Source organism: Thunnus albacares, chromosome 13 (assembly GCF_914725855.1).
Source record: "Thunnus albacares chromosome 13, fThuAlb1.1, whole genome shotgun sequence".
Taxonomy (NCBI): Eukaryota; Metazoa; Chordata; class Actinopteri; order Scombriformes; family Scombridae; genus Thunnus; species Thunnus albacares.
Window position 1 is genome coordinate 6,012,881 of NC_058118.1, and position 21,390 is coordinate 6,034,270.

At 40.6% G+C, this 21,390-nt stretch overlaps 2 protein-coding genes across 11 annotated transcripts in view; one reads left to right on the forward strand and one right to left on the reverse strand.

Annotated features, from left to right (window-relative positions):
• Window positions 1–16,402, reverse strand: part of LOC122995288 (vacuole membrane protein 1-like) — a 65,084-nt gene extending 48,682 nt beyond the window's left edge. Inside the window, exons 1-7 of one of the 10 annotated variants that reach the window (XM_044370390.1) lie at window positions 15,812–16,402; window positions 13,368–13,529; window positions 12,427–12,552; window positions 11,542–11,641; window positions 11,218–11,356; window positions 7,720–7,810; window positions 4,643–4,753 (exon numbers count right to left, since the gene is read on the reverse strand). In XM_044370390.1, coding sequence (XP_044226325.1) covers window positions 4,643–4,753; window positions 7,720–7,810; window positions 11,218–11,356; window positions 11,542–11,641; window positions 12,427–12,438 — 453 coding nt within the window. In that variant the 5' untranslated portion in view covers window positions 12,439–12,552; window positions 13,368–13,529; window positions 15,812–16,402. Of the gene's footprint in view, window positions 1–4,642; window positions 4,754–7,719; window positions 7,811–10,024; window positions 10,783–11,217; window positions 11,357–11,541; window positions 11,645–12,426; window positions 12,553–13,367; window positions 13,530–15,753 lie in introns of those variants that run through there. The other 9 variants (XM_044370391.1, XM_044370388.1, XM_044370389.1 and 6 more) reach the window with 9 other exon arrangements.
• A 784-nt stretch (window positions 16,403–17,186) lies between these two features.
• LOC122995599 (golgin subfamily A member 6-like protein 22) lies at window positions 17,187–20,988 on the forward strand. The gene is made up of 11 exons (XM_044370911.1): window positions 17,187–17,540; window positions 17,652–17,810; window positions 18,057–18,195; window positions 18,542–18,592; window positions 18,818–18,892; window positions 19,027–19,083; window positions 19,217–19,276; window positions 19,368–19,432; window positions 19,639–19,705; window positions 20,400–20,437; window positions 20,540–20,988. The coding sequence occupies exons 1-11, from the start codon at window positions 17,470–17,472 to the stop codon at window positions 20,745–20,747; spliced, it is 990 nt and encodes a 329-aa protein (XP_044226846.1). The 5' UTR covers window positions 17,187–17,469; the 3' UTR covers window positions 20,748–20,988.
• Window positions 20,989–21,390: the final 402 nt, after the last annotated feature.

A 21,390-nucleotide genomic window follows, 5' to 3' on the forward strand; every position in this document is an offset into this window, starting at 1 on the left:
GGACAGTGTGTGGAAGCTGCACTCTCAGACCTGCTGCTAATTAAAGCTGTGCTCCTGGTAATTGCTAACAGCTAAAACTTAATTTTAGGGGGGTTGCTGGGGAAAATCTGTATATTCTACACAAACCTCCAGTGAAACCTGTAATTTAGCAATCCAAAAAAAAACCTGAATATAGAAAACTACAGAATGTTTCTTTATTTAGATGAGCCACTGGTTTACTTTTTGAAAGACAAGGGACTGTAAGTCGTGAGTCATAAACATGCTACAAATATGCTTCAATTTTTTTGTTATCCTGTAGTGTTGTTTTTCCCTCAGTGGCTCCTGACCTTTTTGATCCCGGAAGACACAACATGTACACCTCTCACTCATAAAACAGCTCAAAGTTAAGACGGAGAGAGAAAAAAAATGACTACCCTAGTTGCTATTACTGTATGTAAACAGCAACGTGCGCGGCTTCAATTATAATGACTTTAATTCTTTGTTGCTGTTGATTTAACGTTGAGCACAACAATTTTCATGCTGCCCATAATGACTTAATGGCAACAGCCATTACTGAAAGTAATTTAATGGTGGATGACTCAGATGAGCTCTCTTCTAAAATATTTACAGCATTCCCAAGCTTTCAAGAGTCACACTCATGGCTAACCCCTTCTCAGTTAAAAGAGGATTTATGGAGGGCAGTGACACCAGTTATCACTACAGAACAAATGCTTAAAATCTAAGTGGGGATGAAAGCCGGTCCCACTCATAATTGTGATCTTCACAATCGTTATGGCACATAGACGCGCAGGTGCAGGACTCTTAATGCTTGTACGTGTGCATGCATGTGTACTGATCCTCGCCTCCACAGCCCCTGCCGAAATGAGATCTCTCCAGTGTTCCTGTGTGATTTTATTGTTTTCATGGTCTGTATGGTAAGCACCCACCCACTACCTTCTCCCTGAGAGCAGCTGGATAAAATACACTTGATGGTGTGCCAAGAAGTGTGCTTTTTTTTTTTTTTCTCCCCTTCTTTACGCTTGAGTTGCAGGGTTTTATCTTCCTCCAGTAACCAGTCCTGTCCCTGTACAATGATCTCCCGCAGTCTCAGCGGGACGCGAACACAGAGAGGAGACACAGGGCAGCAATTGCCCATGTCAGGGAACAGGAGAGCTGCCACTTCTGCTCTAGTTTCATTGACTGGGATGGTTAACATGTTACTGGCTCTGCACCTCCCTCTGCTGGTGGCTCTGCAGTGATGTCATAACATACTGTTAACTGCTTCCCGCCATCCACTAAAGATGTGTGCTGTTCATAGGTGATGTGTTGCCGTTTTTCTCACAAAACATTTATTACCAGAGAAAGATATAATCGCAGTCATATCTGTTTCTCACAGGTTAAAGAGAAATCTTGCATCTAACAGTGTGTCCGGCTTCATCAAGTTAGCTCTGCGCCAGGAGAGAAAAAAAAATGTGGCCACACACTTACTATAACCGCAGGAAATGAAAGAATTAGCTTCAATCAAGGAGTTAAGTCTTTTAAACAAGTCAGAGAAAGGACAGACACATGATGACAGCTTGGAAGGTAGAGGAAGTCATATGACAACACAGTCACATGTTATGTCATGTGAAAATAGCACTACAGAGGACCTTAATAGTTATTAGACCGGCTAGTATTCCCGCCTTCCCACATCTTACAAAGAGGTACTAAAGAATGCTGATTTAACGTTACAAGAAAAGCTGGCACATGATGAGATGTATCTGAAATGTATTTGTTACACTTTTATGATTCACCATACTCTTCAAGAATGTGACATATTGTGGAGTCTCTTCGTGTTTTAGTGTCTTTCTTGGTTTAACATAGAAATAAGCTGAAATATTTAGTGCGTTGTCAAACAGTAGTTATGTAAAGCCCTAAAATCAGACACTTGGGAACCATCCAAAGCTTTCAAACTCACTTCTGTATTCCAGATCTTCATTTGCTGGTGAGACTATGATTTTTCAACTGTGGCCTTTATGTAAACAAAAATATAAATACTTGGTATCTATGTACTTTCCCTGAAATGCTGTATTACAATGGTATTCTGCACTTATTAGTCTTGTTTAGAATCATCTTAAGACCACTGGCACCCTCTACTGACTATTAATTGTATTGACATGAGCCAGTTATAAACCTCTTATGGGTAATTTATGAATCAGTTATTATTTACAAACACAATAGCTTTAATTCATTTCTAACAGACCGAGGTATTTACTGACACAGCAAATCATAGATTTAATTCAAATATAAAATACTATTCAGCAGAATGTAATCCAGCACTGCACATGCAACTAATGATTATTGTTGTAATCAAACGGTCAATTGATATTGATATTATTTTTTGTCTTTACAAGTTTCCACAGCCCAAGGTAACGTCTGCTATGTGCTTGTTTTGTCCAGCCGTAAGTCCAAAACACAAAGAAAGTCGGCTTAGTATCATAGAAGAGTAAGAAAACCAGAATAGATTCACATTTAACGCTTAAAAATGACTTGAATGATTAATTAATGGAAACGATTGCTGTTTTTAGTTGATCAACTAATCAATTAATTGATTGAGCTCTACTTTCAGGTCTACTCAGCGCCCCACAATCAGTTTGCTGAAGTGAAAATGCAATGAAGAGTTTCACCAAATTGTTGACCAGATGAGAAACTGAGCAATAAATGTTGTGGCACTTCTCCCCTGAGCTGGTGTGTATCTCTAGTGGTGCACTTGTCTACCACTTACAGGGTAATTGTAGTGGTCTTCTTTACAAACGCTGAAATGAGCAGCAGTCTGAATGCTGGGAGTCAAGAGCTGGTAAACACCCAAGTCTTATGTACAGGAAGAAAAACACTGCCAGAAAGGTCAGCCTGCAAGTGTTAGACTTCTAAGTTTGTGGGGAGATCTGAGCATGTGCTCTGAACTTATAACAGTTGACCCACTTATAAACCACTGACCCAGTCCTAGTTCCTCAAAACAGGACAACATGTCTGCCAGCACTCCCCAGTGCTCACTTGCCACAGAAATTCTAAACTTTTTTTTTCTTTCAGAAAAGAAATCTCTCAGGATGCAGAAATCTACAAAATCACTCAGGAATCTCAATGGCTCCTTTAAGCAGCCCTTCCACAGAAAAGAAGATGTGTAATTATAATTCTCTGAGGTCGATTTTGTGTGTCTTACTTGTGGTTTAGGCTCACAGTTGAAGAGAGGAAGTAGATACTAGATCAGACAGGATTTTATGTAAACAAATAGGGTTAGTCTAATGACTCAGGCCAATATAAGGGTTAGCAGCATTCATCTTCAACATAATAAATGATTATTATTTTTTATCTGGATGTATGATCAGAGAATTCATTCCAGTAATGTCAAGGTGGATTGCCATCAACAGGTTCAGGTTTGTCAATCTGTATAAACATGCAATGTTTCAATGTTTATAATACAGTCTTGTGGTCTAAATGCACTTTCAGAGGCATTTCCTCCCTACAATAAGTCCATTCTGTGGGAGACACGGATTGCTTAAAAGTGTGATTTTATTCAGGGATATACACGCTAAAATTTCTAAAAACATTTTTTTAATTTAAATATCCACGCGAAAACATAATCGGTGGATTAAACCTAAAAATATCTACACCAGTATCGGCCTTTAAAAAACAATATTAGTCAAACTCTATAAAAAAAGAATGCACGACAGCAGCTCCAGCAAGGAGCACCAAGTTCTGTCATGAACTCAATGACACCACAACATGCAGTAGCAGCCACGCTCACTAGATGGTGACATCCTACTTTAAAACCTTCTAGAAAAGTGAGCTGGGTCACTGAGGGGAAGAAGAAAAAAAACTCCGCAAATTGCATTTGGGAGCGCCAGAGTTGGGCTTTTAAAAACAGCAGAATGGAGGACACGCACTTCAAAGTTTCCAGTTCAGCTCTACTGGGCGAGGGCACACAGACTCCCTCATGACAGATGGACTAGGAAGACAAGCAGATGTTTTGGGACCCTGATCTGATCAGCAGTACAAACCTAACACCTCCCCATGCTCAGAACTGAGCAAAAACACTCAACGAGACGGAGAGAGTTGGGGGAAAGCGGAAAGAAAGAGGAAGAGAGAAGGAGAGGGGGGAGTAAAGGGGGGACTGTAAGAGAGGAGACATAAAAAGGAGAACGAGTAAGGGGAGGGAGTGTAAGAGAAAGTGAGAGTGAGGGACACAGTGGGGAGCAGGAGAGCGGGAAGAAAGGAAAGAGAAAGAACTCGGAGAAGGGGGGGGGGGTGTTTTTATCCTCATGTGCACTCAGTCAGAGGGGTCAGTGAGTGCGATTGTTCCTGGACTGCCTGTCAAAACAGTGCGGCTACCACAGCGCCTATTCATCTCCGCCCCTCTCTAAAATGCATGCGCGCACACCCAACTCACGTATGCATGTGCAAATGCACGAGGAGCCTCCAAAAGCTTTTCATAATGCTCTTATTAAAGCCTTAGCAACAACCCAACAACAGCATCAACACAGCCTTTTGAGACCTGCGTCACTGCACCACCATCATCCACTGTGTTTCACTTTCAGCTCTGTCATTAACATGCACAGGCAAGTGAATGCTGTGTAAAAAGTGGTGGGCAACTTGTCGTGGAGAGTCAGAGAAAATGTTCTCTTACCAGGTAGAGGAGGAAGGTGTGCAGGCCGGTGCCAAGACCCACCGAGGAGAGGATGCCCAGGCCGACCCAGTAGGCGCACCACAGCGTCTTCTTCTCCATGTAGCGCACATACTGCAGAGGCCAGAGAGAGGGACGGTCAACCACATGGCAGAGACACATGCACAGAGTGTGAGGAAAACAGAAGGGGGGGCTTACACAGAGAGAGGAGGGGAGGGACAGAGACAGAGTGAGAGAAGGTACGAGAGTGAAAGTGTGCGAAACAGAGGGCACTTTAAAGGGTGGGAGAGGGCAAGTGAGTGGTAGAGAAAGAGAGGGAGAGGGAGAGAGTGAGAGAGAGACCTTTAGAGACAGAGGTTGTTGTTGAGTTTAGAGGACAGAGCCGTAGGGTAGGAGTGTTCAGCAAACTGACAGAAGAACAGCACCATTATTCTTTCTGGTGGCAGCCAGCTCTTACACAACTAGTAAAGTAAGGCAAGCCAAGATTTCTCTATCTCTCTCTATATTCCTCTTCCTCCTGTTCATCCAGCACTATCACTACATCTATCACTCCGTTTACACCTCCTCCCTTGAGCCGAGGCAGGTTGCTTTCTGGAGGAAGCGTGGAGTGTGTAGATTACGGGAAGAAGGGAGGGCATTGGAGAGTAGAGGGGGGGGGGGGGTTCTGACAGAGAACTCCATTTCCCAGGAAACCACAGCAAAACATAAACAGCACGTACTGCCTCTCTTTGCTGGCAGAATGCTGGGAAGTGCAGTGCCAGCCATGGGTGATTGTTGCGTGTAGTTACTGAGAACTGATTACACAACTCTTGAGTCTCTGCGTTTTAACGTTGAAAAAAAAAAACTTTTTATGGCAGTGGGTTTCAAAATGCTACAGTTCATGGCAGGAAAAAACACAAATAGCTGGGGGAAAAAAAAAGAAAGGGGAAGGGTTCAAGTCAGATCTACAGCACAGAGCGCTGTGGTTTACACCGCTCCAATTGTTTGCTCTGTGAACATAAAACATTTGCAGGTAAAACTGAGCTTTGTGAGAAGTTAATAATTAAGCCAACGTGATGTAGGCAGAATCACACAAGCACACACTTGTTAGAGATGACGCTCACACAGGCTCTGTACTCTCACGGGCGCTCTTATATTCCTGCAGTACCAATCCCAATTTCTATGGCATGCATGATTCAAACTGAATCATGCATGCCATTATGCATGATTCATACCACTATTGAATCATGCAAGCCACTGGCATGCATGATTCAGTCTGAATCATGCATGCCACTATGCAGGGACATAAATAAATGCCAAATTGATTACATTTATATTGCACTTCACAATTTGCCTCTATTTAACCTATTCACGCATCGATTTTAGTATAGCTGCCATGCATAGCACTGGCCTGATCATTGGAAGCAATCTGGCGTTCAGAGTCTTTTTGAAGAACACTACAATATGTGGACAGAAGGAGCAAGAATCAAACCACATACCCTGAGATGAATGGTCGACACGCTGTACATCCTGAGCCACAGCTGCCCCAAATATATAGGGGAGAACCAAGTCAAAAGGAATAGGGACGAAAGTAACGCTGCGATTTTCTCCGAGCCCATACAAGTCTGATATGCCTAACTGCATCAGCATGTACAGCACGCAACACTTACCAGAACTGCAAAATATCACGTGGATACGTCATACTTTTGTGGAGTTTTACCTTAAAAGCGGTTTTCGATCACAGTGAGCAAAGTCACTCAAGTGGTAAATTTTTTTCAATAAGATAGTGAGTTACGTTTATTGCTTCTTGTGTCATAGTCATGATCATCAGATTATTTAGCACTTTACCACATCCTGAAGTTTGCCATGTCAGAGTTTAAATTCATTTAAAACCTATTAAACACTTACTTAAGCTTAATAAAGTGCTTCAACATTAATGAAATTGAATACTGGTGAGTTTTATGATATTTTCAGAAGACAGACTAAACTTGAGTCTAGTCTAGTCTGAACTTTGCAACCTAGGTTTTCAAGAATGAAGATGTCATTTACATGTAGACACACGTGAGGTCGCTATTATGTCTTGTTCGTGGAACCGTGCATTGTCTGGTAAAAGAGCAACGAGGAAGATAAAGTCAAGTGACATAATTCCTGTCCTACATGAAAACATTCCCAGTTAACAACATTCAAAGTGCACTGACGTAGTGATCTATGCAAAAACTTGCCGACACATCAACAGTTCAAATGTTGCACTCAGGAATTAGAGGCCACAAGCTTTTAATGACTCTTCAAAATATAAAAACACGCTGGCATGTAGCTAGAATGAAAAGAATGGTTTTGAATAACGCAGAGTGCCTCCATGTAGCCTACCACAAAGAGGATATGTAGCTATGACATGAACAAGAAAAACGCTATTGCGATCATTTATCCATTAACCAGCATTAGCCCGACAGATCTGGTCAACAGGAAACAGAAAAGAACCATTTTGAGGTAAAGTGAGCAGCCCCCTCTTCCTAAAATTATCAATGCCAGCAAATTATTATTAAAACACAACTCAGAGGGCTTAACTTGGGGGTGGGGGGGTTTCCTTTCTGTGTCTCGTTAAAAAACAAAACGGAAATACATTTTCTCGTTTCTGCCACTTTGGATTTAATCCAATAAACAAACTATCAAAACATAAATAGCGCCTGGTATTGACAGAAAATGTGTGAATTGTTGATATCAACGAAAATTAGTTTCTGTCTGTAACGTTATCTTTTAAAATTATGTTTATCTGAAAAGTGTTACTTTCATCCTGGTTCTCCCCTACTTCCCCTAGTGTTATGCTGGTATAAAAAGGTGAGGAAACTATAACCTGCACTCTGTGACTTTAAAGAAAGCAACCATCAACAGTAAAAAATCCATTAAATTATGCCATCCCTTAAAGTACCCAGACTTTAAAAACAGACATCAACCTACATCAGTTCTTCAATGAGTGTTCACTACCTTTTAACAACTTATCTCAGCCTAATGAGGAGGATGAACTGAGCTCAGGTGCTGACCCTCCACAGCACCAAAAGTAGGATTATAATATACTAGAAAAAATATTGACAGTATTTGGTCACCTTCTGGTGTGTTCCTTCAAAAAGGTAGGCAATGGAGAGGAGGATAAACAGGATCAGCAGGCCAAACACAGTCTGTCTTTGCTGCCAGAGCCTGGGTGAAGGAGAAGAAGAGGATGAAGGTGCAAAATGACCGAGGCAAGTGTGAGAGGGCAAAGGTGAATGAAACAGAAAGTGGGGAACAGATAGTGGTAAGATGGTGAGTAAAGAGGACAAAGTATGAGGGTGAGGAAAAAAGATGAGGAATCATTAGTAGCATGAGTGAGGAAGTATTAGTGAAAGGATGTAATTTGTATTTCAACTTTGAGGGAGAGAGACATCTGCTGGCAAGTGCTTGAGCCACTACAGTTAGTCTTCTCTAAGAGAAGTGACATGTTCCGAAAAGGATAATACAGTAGACATTTGGGCAACGCACCACATACTGTATGTAACCCTTTGCACTAACACTGTATTCAGACTTACATGTATAAAAAATTGACTTAAGCCCTAAAACATGTAGAATTGAACTTAAGACACTTTAATCTATCTACTAAAAGAAGGAATCCCTATCTGTCTGTGTGTCTGTATGTCTGTATATCTGTGTGTATGTCCTTTGCGTATCTCTTGAACCGTTCATCTGATCTACTCCACACTTGGCAGGTGTATGGCTGGGGACCCAAGGGAGTGCAGTGTTGAATTTGGTGCAATGTGGACACGCGATACGTTTAATATTAATAAACTTTGAATAAGCCAGCGATCAGCAAGCTGCTCCGCCATGTGCAGGGCAGGGCGGCGCTTCAGGGCTCTGCCAACTCAAGCATGTTAGGGAGAGACCAGAGACGAGGCGTGACACAAGTCAGAATTTTTTACACTTTTGTACTTACTACTTACTAATCTTACTTAACTATGTAAATTAAGATTTTAAATGAAAAAAATGAAAGAACATGTAATGCTATGGACTAAACTATCACCACTATGCTACTACTGTACATTGACTCATCAGTATTAACAATTGAATAATATGGCCTACAGTAACGTTAACGTATAATAGATTACTTACAGGGCGTATTTTTCTATAGATACTTTAACTACAACTTACTGATAATATGTATGCACTTTTACTAAGGAATTTCGAATGAAGGACTTTTACATGCTAATGCTAATGTGGTTAGAAATTGTTATCAAGCTACTGTATCAGCAGGGATAGGTTTCAGTAAGAATGAATGCCTGTCTGAATTTTTTCTCCCTCATTAATTGACTTAACAGTGTGCTGAGCAGCTGAGCTGCGTGTAAGAAAAGTGAGAACGACATGAAGTGAACCGAGTGAACCACAACCCCTCCTCCCCAGCCCCCTGTCCCAGTCAGGTGCAGGCACTTGATAGAGTTAATTGAAGGGGACGTTTCTCCCTGTCTGGCATACAACAGACTTTTTTTTTTACAGCATAAATTTTTGACATGTCAAAGAAGGAAAAGCAAAAAATACTAAAATACTAATCTCATTAGTGTTTCTAAATTTGTGACGCTGGTATAGTGCATGATGGTTCACCAGTATGGCTTCCTTGGACATAATGTCATGTTATCAGTTTAACGTGTGCTTCCCCTGCTGTGACAAGTCAAAATGTCTGCTGTGAAAAAGGTCTGATACACCTGTTGTGAAATGACTGAAATGTGTTTGAACTAGGCCTGGAAGCATCTGTCTGACAATATAGGCTACACAATGTAGTTTCACTAAAGTTGTCATACATTTGTTTTATTGAATTACAATCAAATCCTAATAGAAGTCCAGCTCCCATAAAATGAAATACTCTGCTGAAGTTCAGTTATTTTACTCAATATTTCTTTCATAGCTGGAGATAATAAAGCAGACCTTGCACTACTTCCATTTATCTTGATGTTGTAATAACAATGTGTCGCTTCACTGAAAATCAAGAACAAAACAAAGAAGAGATCAGTAAGTCTGAACCAAATACAACATGAGGAGTAAAAAGAAAACATATTTCTGGTTTTTCCAAAAGGTTATTTTGATGTAACAACAGCAGTAACATGCATTGTGTACAAAAATCTTAATTTTCTTATTGTGGAATGGATGCCTTTTAAGATTTAAACTGGTCTCTAATGTCCAAAAACAATGTGTGTCAAGGGTAGCACCAGGTTGTTACACAACCACTGTCCCCATCTGCAGGTACATCTTAAGCAAAACAAGTGTGGAGACACAACGCTGAACAGTGTGTTGCTCTGAGGACTGGCTGTACAGATGTGATAAATTTGCAAACCACTTCGATCAACTTTCAGGAAACACTTCTGTGCATTGGGTGCCCCAGTAACTCACCTGGTAGAGTGCGTACCACCCGTCACGGCTGAGTCCTTACTGAAGCAGCCTGAATCCAGCCCGGGCCCTTTGCTGCAAATCATTCCATCTCTCTCCCCTGCCTTTCCTGTCTCTCTCTACTATCACCATCAAATAAAGCGGAAATTCAAAAAAAAACCAACTTCTCTGTGCACTCGTAGACTAAACCTTAATGTGTACACATGTATCCTCTCCCTGCAGCAGTTAAAACGCCTTGTGTTTTGAATGTTGGTGAACAGCAGTTTCTTTCAGTCAGAACACTGCTCATGGTGCTTGCGGTTCACCACATCCTCTTGTAGTTTAGAAAATAAACACGTTGTCCTCACACACTTAACCACAAAGGCCTCCCTGAGAGTACATTCTGACCTTCTTCTGGGACCTTGGTGTCAACAAAGATTACTAGGTGCGTAAAAAGCATGTTGTGCGGTGCGAAGCAAATATGACGTAGTATGGTCTGAGGCTTTGTGGGTGACGTAACATCAGTCGGCAAGGTGGAAAGACCTTCTCAGCTCTATCAGTAGTAGCGATGAAGGGTAACGAGGAAAAAAATGATAAGCAAATTCTGTGATGTCTCTTTCGGACAGCGTTATTGGGTTCATTAGGCCTCTAACTGAACACTAAACTATGAAGGAGAAGGCCTTCTCAGATGATAGCACTGAGACAATCAGGGTCACCTCCTATCTGTCTGGTGTTATGTGTGGGTTTGTACTTAACTGTGTCTGTGACAGAGAGAGTATATGAAGGCTATTTTTTTTCCACAACCATCATGCTCTTTTTGACCAACAACAACCTTTATAAATAAAACTAACATCACATAAACACCGTCTAGCTGCTGTCAACACTGTAGCGGCATCAATACAGAAATAATTCATACAAAAATCTTTACTTGCTTGCTCTCAGTCAAACCTACATTTAACATTGTAGTTTAATCTCTGCTCTTTAATCTCTCTTTTAAGTCAAACTCTTAATGTGGATCTAAATGTGCAATAATTACCTTATTATCCTCTCTAAGCTGAGCTAACTAAATTGTTTTTGTATGGCTGTCTAACACATAAATGTTGTTTTTAGTCTCCATCCAGGAAGAAACGTTTATTGACCAAATGCATTCATTCGTGACATGCGGACAGGGCAGTGTTTTGGGGGGAAAGGAGGCTGCATCCCACCCTTGGCCTCACCTCCATATCCACTCTTTAATAGTGATGAGCAGCTCCAGAGTGAAGTAGTGGAGTGTGAACAGAGGTTTCTTCCATAACACCAGGGATTCACGCTCCTTCCTGTCCCTCTCCTTCCTCTCATCCGCAGATGGCACCGAGTCTAGCCGCAGAGAGTACAAATCCACACTCACACAAGCTTTTTCAAATAAAGCTAATGCAGCTGCAGCAGAACCTTTTACACCATCTCAAAGAAATTTTAGCACTGATGCACTACTAGGAAAAGTATCTGTAAGCATTGGTTTGATCTATTGCTCAGTGGTATATTAAGATGTATTTTGTTTTTACCTGTCAGCTCACCATTTTGCTCTTCTTTGACACCAAGACGCCTCTGAAGTAGCTCACCTTCTGCCCCACTCTCTGCCATGTCGTTCACCAGCAAGGAGTCCTGCTGAGAGAGGAGATGGGCCTTCAGCACAGCATCATACTCCATACCGTACACCACACACCAGATCTGAAACTGACCCGACCCCTAAACTGATACAGTCACACACGACGACACAGAGCATCACCAAACACTCTCCACACTCAAAAACTGTCCGACCAGCCAGTGTTTTTCCTCTGCTGGCAAATCATGCAGATTGCTGGTAACCCAATCAGGCCTGTGCATGGCCTAATGAAGTCTTTAATTAGAATCAATGTTGACACTGGGAGCACATGCAAGTCTTGTTAATTTTTCTGTGTGTACACTCATTCTGTCCGCCCCCTGGTGATCAAGAGGTATACACTGTGGAAGAAACATTAGTACATATCAATAATAGTGTGAAAACATAAGATTTTGACTTTAGTTTCTTAATTACATTTACCCACACACACATACACACACTTATTCACACGTGCCTACTGTACAAGCACAGAGTGTCTCACTACAGAGCCTCAGGTCTCACAGGAATCTGTCAGTGAGCAGTGAGATGGAGACTCTGACACGGAGGTATGCAGCTCACCATCTGGTGGAATTGTCAGTGTCTCACACACACACACACACACACGCTCTCAGAGCTTAATCCCTCTATCCTGTGCCCTAGGTCTGGGCCTCTGGCTCCTGTTTCCATGCCTTCACACTTGCTGGGCTGTCAGGCTACACTGTACAGCACTGATATTACAGTGGTCTGTGATGCCTCTTTACAACCTGCATGTAATTGATACATTCTAAGGTTTGTGAGAAATACATACGTTTTTCCCCATGCACTTCAAATTATTTCTCTAATGGCAGCGACATTTCCAATATTTGTATCCTGCTGTTTGTAAGTGCCAAGTCCACTTGGTAGGTCCAGCATGTTTAGGGTGTCGAGTGTTATCCTGAGGGACAAAACACACACAGACACATTACGAGCGCTGAGGCTGTGAGTACTTTGCAGTCTGATTCGTGCAATTTAAGTGTCACACTGAGGAAAATAAAAATCTTCTCAGACAATTAGACTGCAAGGCATTTGGAGAGTTACTCTTGGCCTTCTCAGGGAAACACAAACAAAAGCTTTTTCATCACAGACCTTAAACCTTGAGCACACACGCGCACTAGAAGCACACAATAGCTTTTAATACACCCTATCATTTCTCCTCTTGCACTGAGGAGAACAAAGCACAGTCCAATGAAATGGCTCAACAAAGTGCGTCAATGTGAAATATCCTTTTAGCAACTACTAATTATAGAGATTGGTGCCAAACAGGTAGCTTTGGGAAAAACATTCACTTCAACTTCTGTATAAGTGTGCGCTTTATTCTACTCAACAAATGATTTGATTATTAATTAAATTCCACCACATTGTTCATGATCAATACCTAGTAAACAGTCACATAACAACACTACTGCCTGTGTGAGACACAGTAGCGGAACACAGCTCCAGCACTTGATTGCGCAATCGCCTCAGCCAAAACAACCCAGACCTGTTGAGTAACTCTTGAGCGGGGGACAATGTGAAACATAACACAGAACACATAAACCACAGGATGAGAAATTTAATACGTTGCAAATTCTCATGTTTCAATCTGAGATAACCACAGTGCACTGGAGAGAGGTTATGAATTCACAAAGTATAAATCAAAGCAGCAAAGCTGTAATATAACTATTGCTGTATAAATTTTAGCAATGCATTATGCAGAGAGAGTAAACTCACCGTTCATCTGATGTTTAATCCACAATGAGCTCCGGGCTCAAATAAACCTGTGGTGGAGTCCCAGTGGCAATGTAGGGCAAAAGTACGCTCCCCATGAACTGCATCATAACTTGAGTGCAGGGTGTGGTGATGAGGGGGCCAGTGAGGGATAGAGCACTGATACTGGGTTTACCGGGGGAGGGGAGAGCAGGACGACAGAAGAAAGACAGAAAGGAGGAGAGATTTCATCATTTGCCTGGTAGAACCTCCTGAGAGGTAGTCTAATTAGGAAGTCTATAAATAAGTGGATCACTTTCCTGGAGCGCACTTCTAACATTTCTCAGTCCTCAGTAGGTTTCACACAGAGACTGAATGAATGGCATTTGGGCAGAGAGAGCTCAGCTAACTCCCAATTTGAAAAAAAAAAAAAAAAAAACACCTCAGGACATCACATTTTTCAGGTCATAACTAGACACAGAAGACCTCAACTGTTTATCACCATGTTTGAGTTTCAGCATCATCTTGTGTATCAGAGTAAAAGTGAGAAAAGTATTTCAGAACTCTTTCTGTGATTGTTCACCGCTCTATTGGAAGTGGTGATGATTGGGCATGAACACAGTTTTTGTGTTACTATCTCTTGGGATCCTATTATGAAAGTGCAGTTGGAGTAGGTTTCAAGAGAACAATGCCTTCTGTGTCATTTCCCACATCACCATGGGACTCTGGCGACCTAGGAGCAGAAATAAATATTCTACCTTAAAGTGTAAGACATGGATGATATCTGTGTCAAGCACAGCCTCTGGAGGCTGCCCAGTAGTCTTAGCACTTTAGTCAGATCAGTTACCTCCTATTAGACCTTGAGCGTTAATATTGCTGAGAGGTAAAATTGCTGAGAGGTCATTTAGTTCATGTAAAAGAGACATCATATTTGGAAGAGTGATTGTCAAACTAGAGACTGATGGAGAAAACAGAAATGGGCACCAAAGCACTAGAGTAACAAATTCTCCCTGGCAATTTAAAACTGCAGCGTGGCAGCGAAGCATCACAATAAATGAAGAGGTGAGGCAATTTATCAGTCATAAGCTGGGGTTTCCATCGTAAATATATGAAATACCTGGTGAAAACATCCACTCAAACAAAAAAAAAAGGAGAGTCCTGCTCCTTTTGTTACCGCAACAATGGCATCTTTGGTCTGCCCCAGTAACAGTATATAGCCTTCTTCCCTGAGAGAAAAAGAGATTAAACAATTTTAACTCCACTGAATTAATATTTGCTTAAATAATATTTAATGGTTTTGTTCTCGTGTGATTATGTGAAAAAATGTAGACCTTTTTTTTCTAATATTATAATCATAGCTCATCAAGCCTTGAAAACAATCTCTTCTTGAACTAACTTCTATGCATTAAATTCATTTAAATTATACAACCTTGATAAAGATAAGCTATGCAAACCTCCACACATTCATCCATTCAATCTCAATATACCAACCTCTTTGAGGGTCACGGGGGGTTGTTGCATTTCCAGAATGCACTAGGCTAAAGACAGGGAATTTACAGTAGGTATATAGCCATTCGTAACACTTCACATGCATGTGAACAAGAAGTCGTCTTTGCTCTGTCATTTCTCAGCTAATCTCGCCTCTGTTGCTCTCCACTTGGATTGTTTACCTGCCTGCAACCAAAGCCCGCTCAAACATGACAAAGGTCAAATTGCTAAACTTGAGGCTTCAAAACGGAAGTTCACAAACCAATGGGTGATGTCACGGTGACTGCGTCCATATTTTTTACAGTCTATGATTTAAACAGGTGAGTTATATAAAAAATTTACCCCCAGTACAGTTGTCACGAACGGGGAAATTAGCTATAGAGACCAAACCCATTTCTTGTACCAGACTGTAAACATGTTTATTTCTGTTGTAAAGTTGGGCATTTTAACGTGGGGGTCTATGGGGATGGAGTCAGCCTCAAGGGACCATTCGAGGAACTGCAGTTTTTGGCACTTTCCGCATTGGCTTCATTTTTGCTTGGTTATTAACCACCCAGCCAAATTTGAATGATTAAAAAAAAATCACCAAGTATATAAAATTAGGTCTAAAAATCATGGAAAAATTAGCAGTATTCTCTGCTCTGAAATGCTAGAGGCGTGTTCACTAAAGATGCTGAAAGCCTGGCCCAAACGAACAGCCTCTGAGTTAAAAACACTCATACCAAACTCCCATATAAAAATACGCAATTTAAAATAGGCCTTCTTTGTAGGTGTAAGGCAAGCAACATGGATGAAATTTTAAAAAATAAAGTCACATTAGGAGCCACTGTGTAATTCGGCGCATATATTGCGTGTAAATGTGGATGATTCAGGAAAAATTTAACTTTAATGACTAGTTAACAAGCGAATCATCACCAATTACCGTTATCTTAAATTGTCGTTTTTTTCAATGGAGTTCGGTTCACTTTAACGTTACTCACTTCTCTACTGAAAAGTCCTTGGCCTTCTTCATTGTGGTCGTCACCCTTGGAGCACGCCGTGCTTTTTGGTGAAGTGCTGCCGGGCAAATGCTCTCCCTCTGGCCAGAGACCTCGAAGCCGCACAGCTGGTGCTGAAGCAGAAGCGGTGGACGGCTCCACCCTCAAGGGATGCTTCGGATGCTCGGTTAAAATGATTCCTTGGAACGTAGACCGAAAATGGCCCTATTCACTACTAACAGCAGATTATCGGAAGTGAATCCTAGTTGCATCCTATGAAAGTTTGTAAAACTACCTGTGTATAAATAGTAAGTATGAGTACTGAGCTCGTGGGAGGGGGCTCGTGCTAGTCAACAATCTACGTCATGGATCCACCATTTCAGACCTGCCCAAAAAATCCTGACCACTGAAGCGGTGAAAAACAGTGTGATGCTCTAACTCCACAATTCAAGACTATGTAGTTCAGTCTTTTCACATGTCTTAGCAATTATTTATAACACGTATTATATGTTTGAAAAGAAATCTCTCATTTTCAGACTTAAAAGTCCGTGTAAAGGCCACTGCTTTCATCTTTAACAATGTGTTGTACTTTAAAAGCTTATCCATTGTGTCAAATCTTCGTCTGAAAAGTAACAAAAGCTGTCAAATAAATGTAGTGGAGTAGAAAGTACAATATTTCCCTCTGAAATACAGTAGAGTGGAAGTATAAAGTAGCATCAAATGGAAATACTCAAAATTGTACTTAAGTACAGTACTTGAGTGAATGTACTTAGTTACATTCCACCATTGAAGATATGGACATACCAGGAATATAACAAAAAACAATTAATCAAGAGTAAAATGAAGTTTGACTTACCAGTATTCACGCACAGAGACAATGTGAACTGACTGCCGTGCCGTGAGAAAGAGTGAGGAGAGAAGCAACTTAGGTAGGAGTGAACAGGTGCACACATGCAGGTAAGCAAGTGGAGGCAGGGATCCAGTTGCATTCTGATCAACTAATGAGGAACTGTGAAGGGCACTACATAGGGTGGAATGAAAAGAATAGAGAGAGAAAGTAGTGAAGGAGTCAAACAAATAAGGAATGGTGGTTTCTTCAGTACATACATCCTGACTGTTCTGAGTTTATAGATACCATTCCAGACATTTTTTGACATATAGAAATAACCTCTCTTTAGTTTTCACTTAAACTCGGCCTTTTAGTATCTGCACTTCAATAAGTTTGCACAGTGAAAGTCAAATATTCAAATAAGGTAACAATAAGCAAAATACATATTATATAATATATAACAATATATATAATAAATATTTTTTGAGTGTCTGTGAACACAGTACATACTCAAAGTCTGCTTATAAGTAGCGTGTAAGTATGGTGCCTGTGACTGCTTATTACAGTGACTGTTTTTTATTATATTAAATTATTGCTGTTATATTAAGGCATATACAAATATAATGTGTGTGTGTGTGTGTGTGTGTGTGCGTGCGTGTGTGTATGGAATCCACACTGTTGTGATGTCATATAGAATGTGGAATGTGTAGTTATACAGACAGTCAGTAGATCTCAGTCAGGAACCAGACACAGCTGTCATTTGTTAAATAGATTTAAGGTAGGCAACACGTCAACTTAAACAGGACTCTTCACTTCAGAGGAAGACAGCGAAATGGTAGAAGTGCACTTCATAAATCTAGAGGAAATAGTTCAACAGAGTGACGAAGAGGAGCAAACTATCAGGTGCGTGTCTCAAGGCAAAATATTGATTGTCTATTTTCTCCTGAGTCTCATTTGACTATATGTGATAAACCTGTCGATATAAAACGTTCTTATATTGTGTTGTGTCTGTAGTGAACGGGAAGAGCTCAGGAGAAGACTCATTCAAGCAGGAACCAGCTACAGACAGAAGAAAGAGCTCTATGACAGGATATTGGCGGACGGACTGGCGCTTGAGGAATTGACAAACGAGATTGTAGCTGAAAACAAGAAACTTACCGGCAGAGTGAAAGAGTATGACAACTAACTAACTCGATCTTACTTTTTTTCATCATGTTAGGGAACTGACTTTTAAACACACTGACCAAAATTCACCATCTTCTGTCTGTAATGTTGTTAGTGAATCTCATACCAACAAGCTAAGAACCAATGTTTGCACACGATGTTGTTCCCAGAATAACGTTTCATTCCCATGTGCACCTTTTCAAAATAGGATATGAGAGCTTACATATTCCTGGTGGTTGTTTTTTTAAAATTCAGGTTGCAACAGCAGCTGGCAAATATTAAAAAGAAGAAGCAGAAGCAAGAAGAAGAGGAAGAAGCCCAGACAGAGGAGCTTCTGTTTGAGGAAGAAGAAAAAAGAATTGTTAGGCATCAGTCAATTTACATAAAAAATATGGTGAGTGATATGCTTAATTCCTCTTCAGTTGTCTATAAACTCAATGGTGCTTGACATTCAATATTCAAGAACAGTTACCATTGTAAAGTTGGCTCGAGGGCAGCACTGTATAGTGAGAAGTTGAGGTTGTAGTAAAAACACCATTCACTGTTATCCTGCTCATGGCAGGACACCACCTGCAGTCTAAACTCCACAACCATCTTCCCTCTTTTACTACACAACTAGAGTCACACAGGGATATGAAATGATACAGCAGGTGGTGACCTGGCAGTGTGGCTGCTTCAGTAGCTCCCACCTAAACTGGTGTTGATTTCTAACCCTGATTTCATTGCTTGTCTTTGTGCAGGAAAAGGATAATCAGAATCTGAGGGAGAAGAATGAGAATTTGAGTGTTGAAGTAAGACTCTGCCATATACTTATTATCTCCTCTCTACTCCTGTGTGTGTTCTTCTTATCATTTTACAGCCAAACATTGATCATGAGAAGAAATTAAATGCCAAAGTACTTGATAGAACTGTACAAAAAAAAACACAGCCACCGCTAAAAAGAAAAGCATTTAGTTGGTGTTTATTTCCCAGCATCCTTCTCTGGAGCCACTCTTACTGAACTGCTTCTCTTTCAGCTGGACCAACTCTGTGTGACAGAGAAATATGAGGATCATCTTGAAAAGCTGAAAACGACTGAGCAGGAATTAGAGGTAAAACACAGATCTTCACTGATAGTAATGTGATGATATATATTCTTCCAAACTGCTTCCCTGTCTAAATAGCACATTCATTCAGTTGAATTGAAGTAACATAGTTGATAAATAACTTTTTATGTGTTTTGTAGCACAAATTGGAGGAGATTGAGGAAGCCCTACGTAGTAAAGATGATGAAATCAAGAAGGTATATATAAATCTTTATAAAACCTTCAAGATATGATGACTGTAGTGTCTCTTAGCCGCCACACTTTCAACATCAGAGGTGTTCATGAATTGATGAAAATGTCAGTTAATCACAGTGTCTTTGTTTCTGACAGAAATTCCGGACAGTGGTTGAAAAACTGAACGAGATAGAGGAGCATTTAAACAACATGAAGGTATGTACCACATACAGTATAGTGTCCTCTCTATGTGCATGCTTACTGTGCCCATTATCCTGCTTTTCTAAATTTCATCTCTCCTCTGCAGGCTCTCAGACAGGAACGACGAGAACTTCGAGAACAACTGAGAAGCACACAGGAAGAGCAGATATTGTAATTATTGTGTGATATTTAACTTGCTTATACTGTTCGAACAATCTTTCTTATTTAAACTTGGTTTTAAAATAACCCAGTTTGAGTGTAGTGTGTTTCAGTCATTCATGTAATTGTTGGCCATCCTGTAGATGATCTAATTACAATTAGCAGATGTTTGTGTGGAGTTGTCTGACCTTTCCTATTTGTGTTATTTGATTTGATAGAGCTGCACGGAGTTCTCCAGAGGAGCCATTAAGTGAAAAAAGACAACCACTGGACATTTCAGCAATGGTGAATATAATATCCAAACACATTACAAACACAGTAAAACAGTATCTACCAGCCATGACTAGCACTTCCCCCTCAAGCATCTGCTCAAGCTATACAGTAGTTTCACATTTTGGGAAAAACACTCGTTCACTTCATTGGCGAGAGTTAGATGAAGGGTTTGATACCACTCTCACTTCTGTTTGGTAAATATGTTCAGCTTGGCTTAACATAGAGCAAAGACTAGAAGTAGGAGGAAACAGCTAGCCTGGCTCTGTCCAAACTCAAAGTAATAAAATCCTCTTACCAGCATCTCTAAAGCTCACTAATGAACATGTTATATCTTGAGGTTCCTCCATAAGTTTGTCAGGCCACCAGCTGAGACTTAAGAAAGAAATAATCACAAGAAGAAGAATAATCTCATAACTACTCTCTGGTTTTTGTATGAATTAAACAAACACAATATAACATGTTAATTAGTGAGCTTTAGAGGTTCTTGTGGGCTGCTTTTGTTACCTTCAGACAGAGCCATGCTGGCTGTTTACCTCCGTTTCCTCTATTTATGCTAAGCTGGCCAGCTGATCACTTACATTTACCAAACAAATATCTTTTCATGTAACTTGGCATCCCAAAATGTCCAACTATTCCTTTAAGTGCTGTTTATCAGAGGTTGGCCTACTTCTGAGATATGTACTGAAGCTGTCTGTTATCTTTGCAGGATGATGAGGATGAAGAACAAGATAAGAAGACTGAGAGGTAGTTGTCTGTCATATAATGCACTGTAAAAAAACAAAAAAGAATAGAACAAAATGAATTCCCTTATTCTTTTACTTATTTGTGTATTATGTGTGTGTTTAGCTGGTGGCATCGTTGTGCTACGATCCTGTGGAGAGGAATTAAGGCAGCCGGGCTTATCACCAATTGTGTCCTCCTTTCTGTGGGTATCATAACCTCAATCGTGCCTTTCTGCAACAGTTCCAACCCTGACTGCAACCTTTGGAGCATCATCTTCAACATGCTGGAGCCCTACAGCCAGCTCCAGCACATACACCCTCCTGTTAGCTAAAACCTAGCTAGACCACACATTGCATAGAGAGCTTAGCCTGACAGATGAGTCTTAAAATGGCCACTGAGCACTTGACCTGACCTTGCACCTGACCGCCCAGGAAGGGGGCTCCCTCATTTGTGGTCCTTCTCAAGGTTTCTTCCAATTTTTCCCATGAAAGGGATTTTTTTGGGAGTTTTTCCTTGCCCTCTTGAGGGGGGTGCTCTCTCTCTCTCTCTCTCTCTCTCTCTCTCTCTCTCTCTCTCTCTCTCTCTCTCACACACACACACTCTCTCTCTCTCACTCTTGGTCTTTCTCTCTAAAATTGAAATTTACAAATTCAAATAAGCTTTATTGGCATGACAGATCAGAAACCTAAATGCCAACTGCCAGAGCAGTACAGAAAATGATTAACATAGACAGATGATTAACAATAAATATCCCATAATATGCAAATATCAACAATCATATCAAATACAATATAATAGGACATTTTTTTTTACAGATGTAATTACTCAGAAACATTTACTACAGAGCTTGTTTCTCTCAGTGTACAACAAGATTTAACATATTTTACAGCTATTACTACACACAGACTTTTCTCCTCACATAGTTAGGGCTCTCTCTCTCTCTCTCTCTCTCTCTCTCTCTCTCTTTCTTTTTC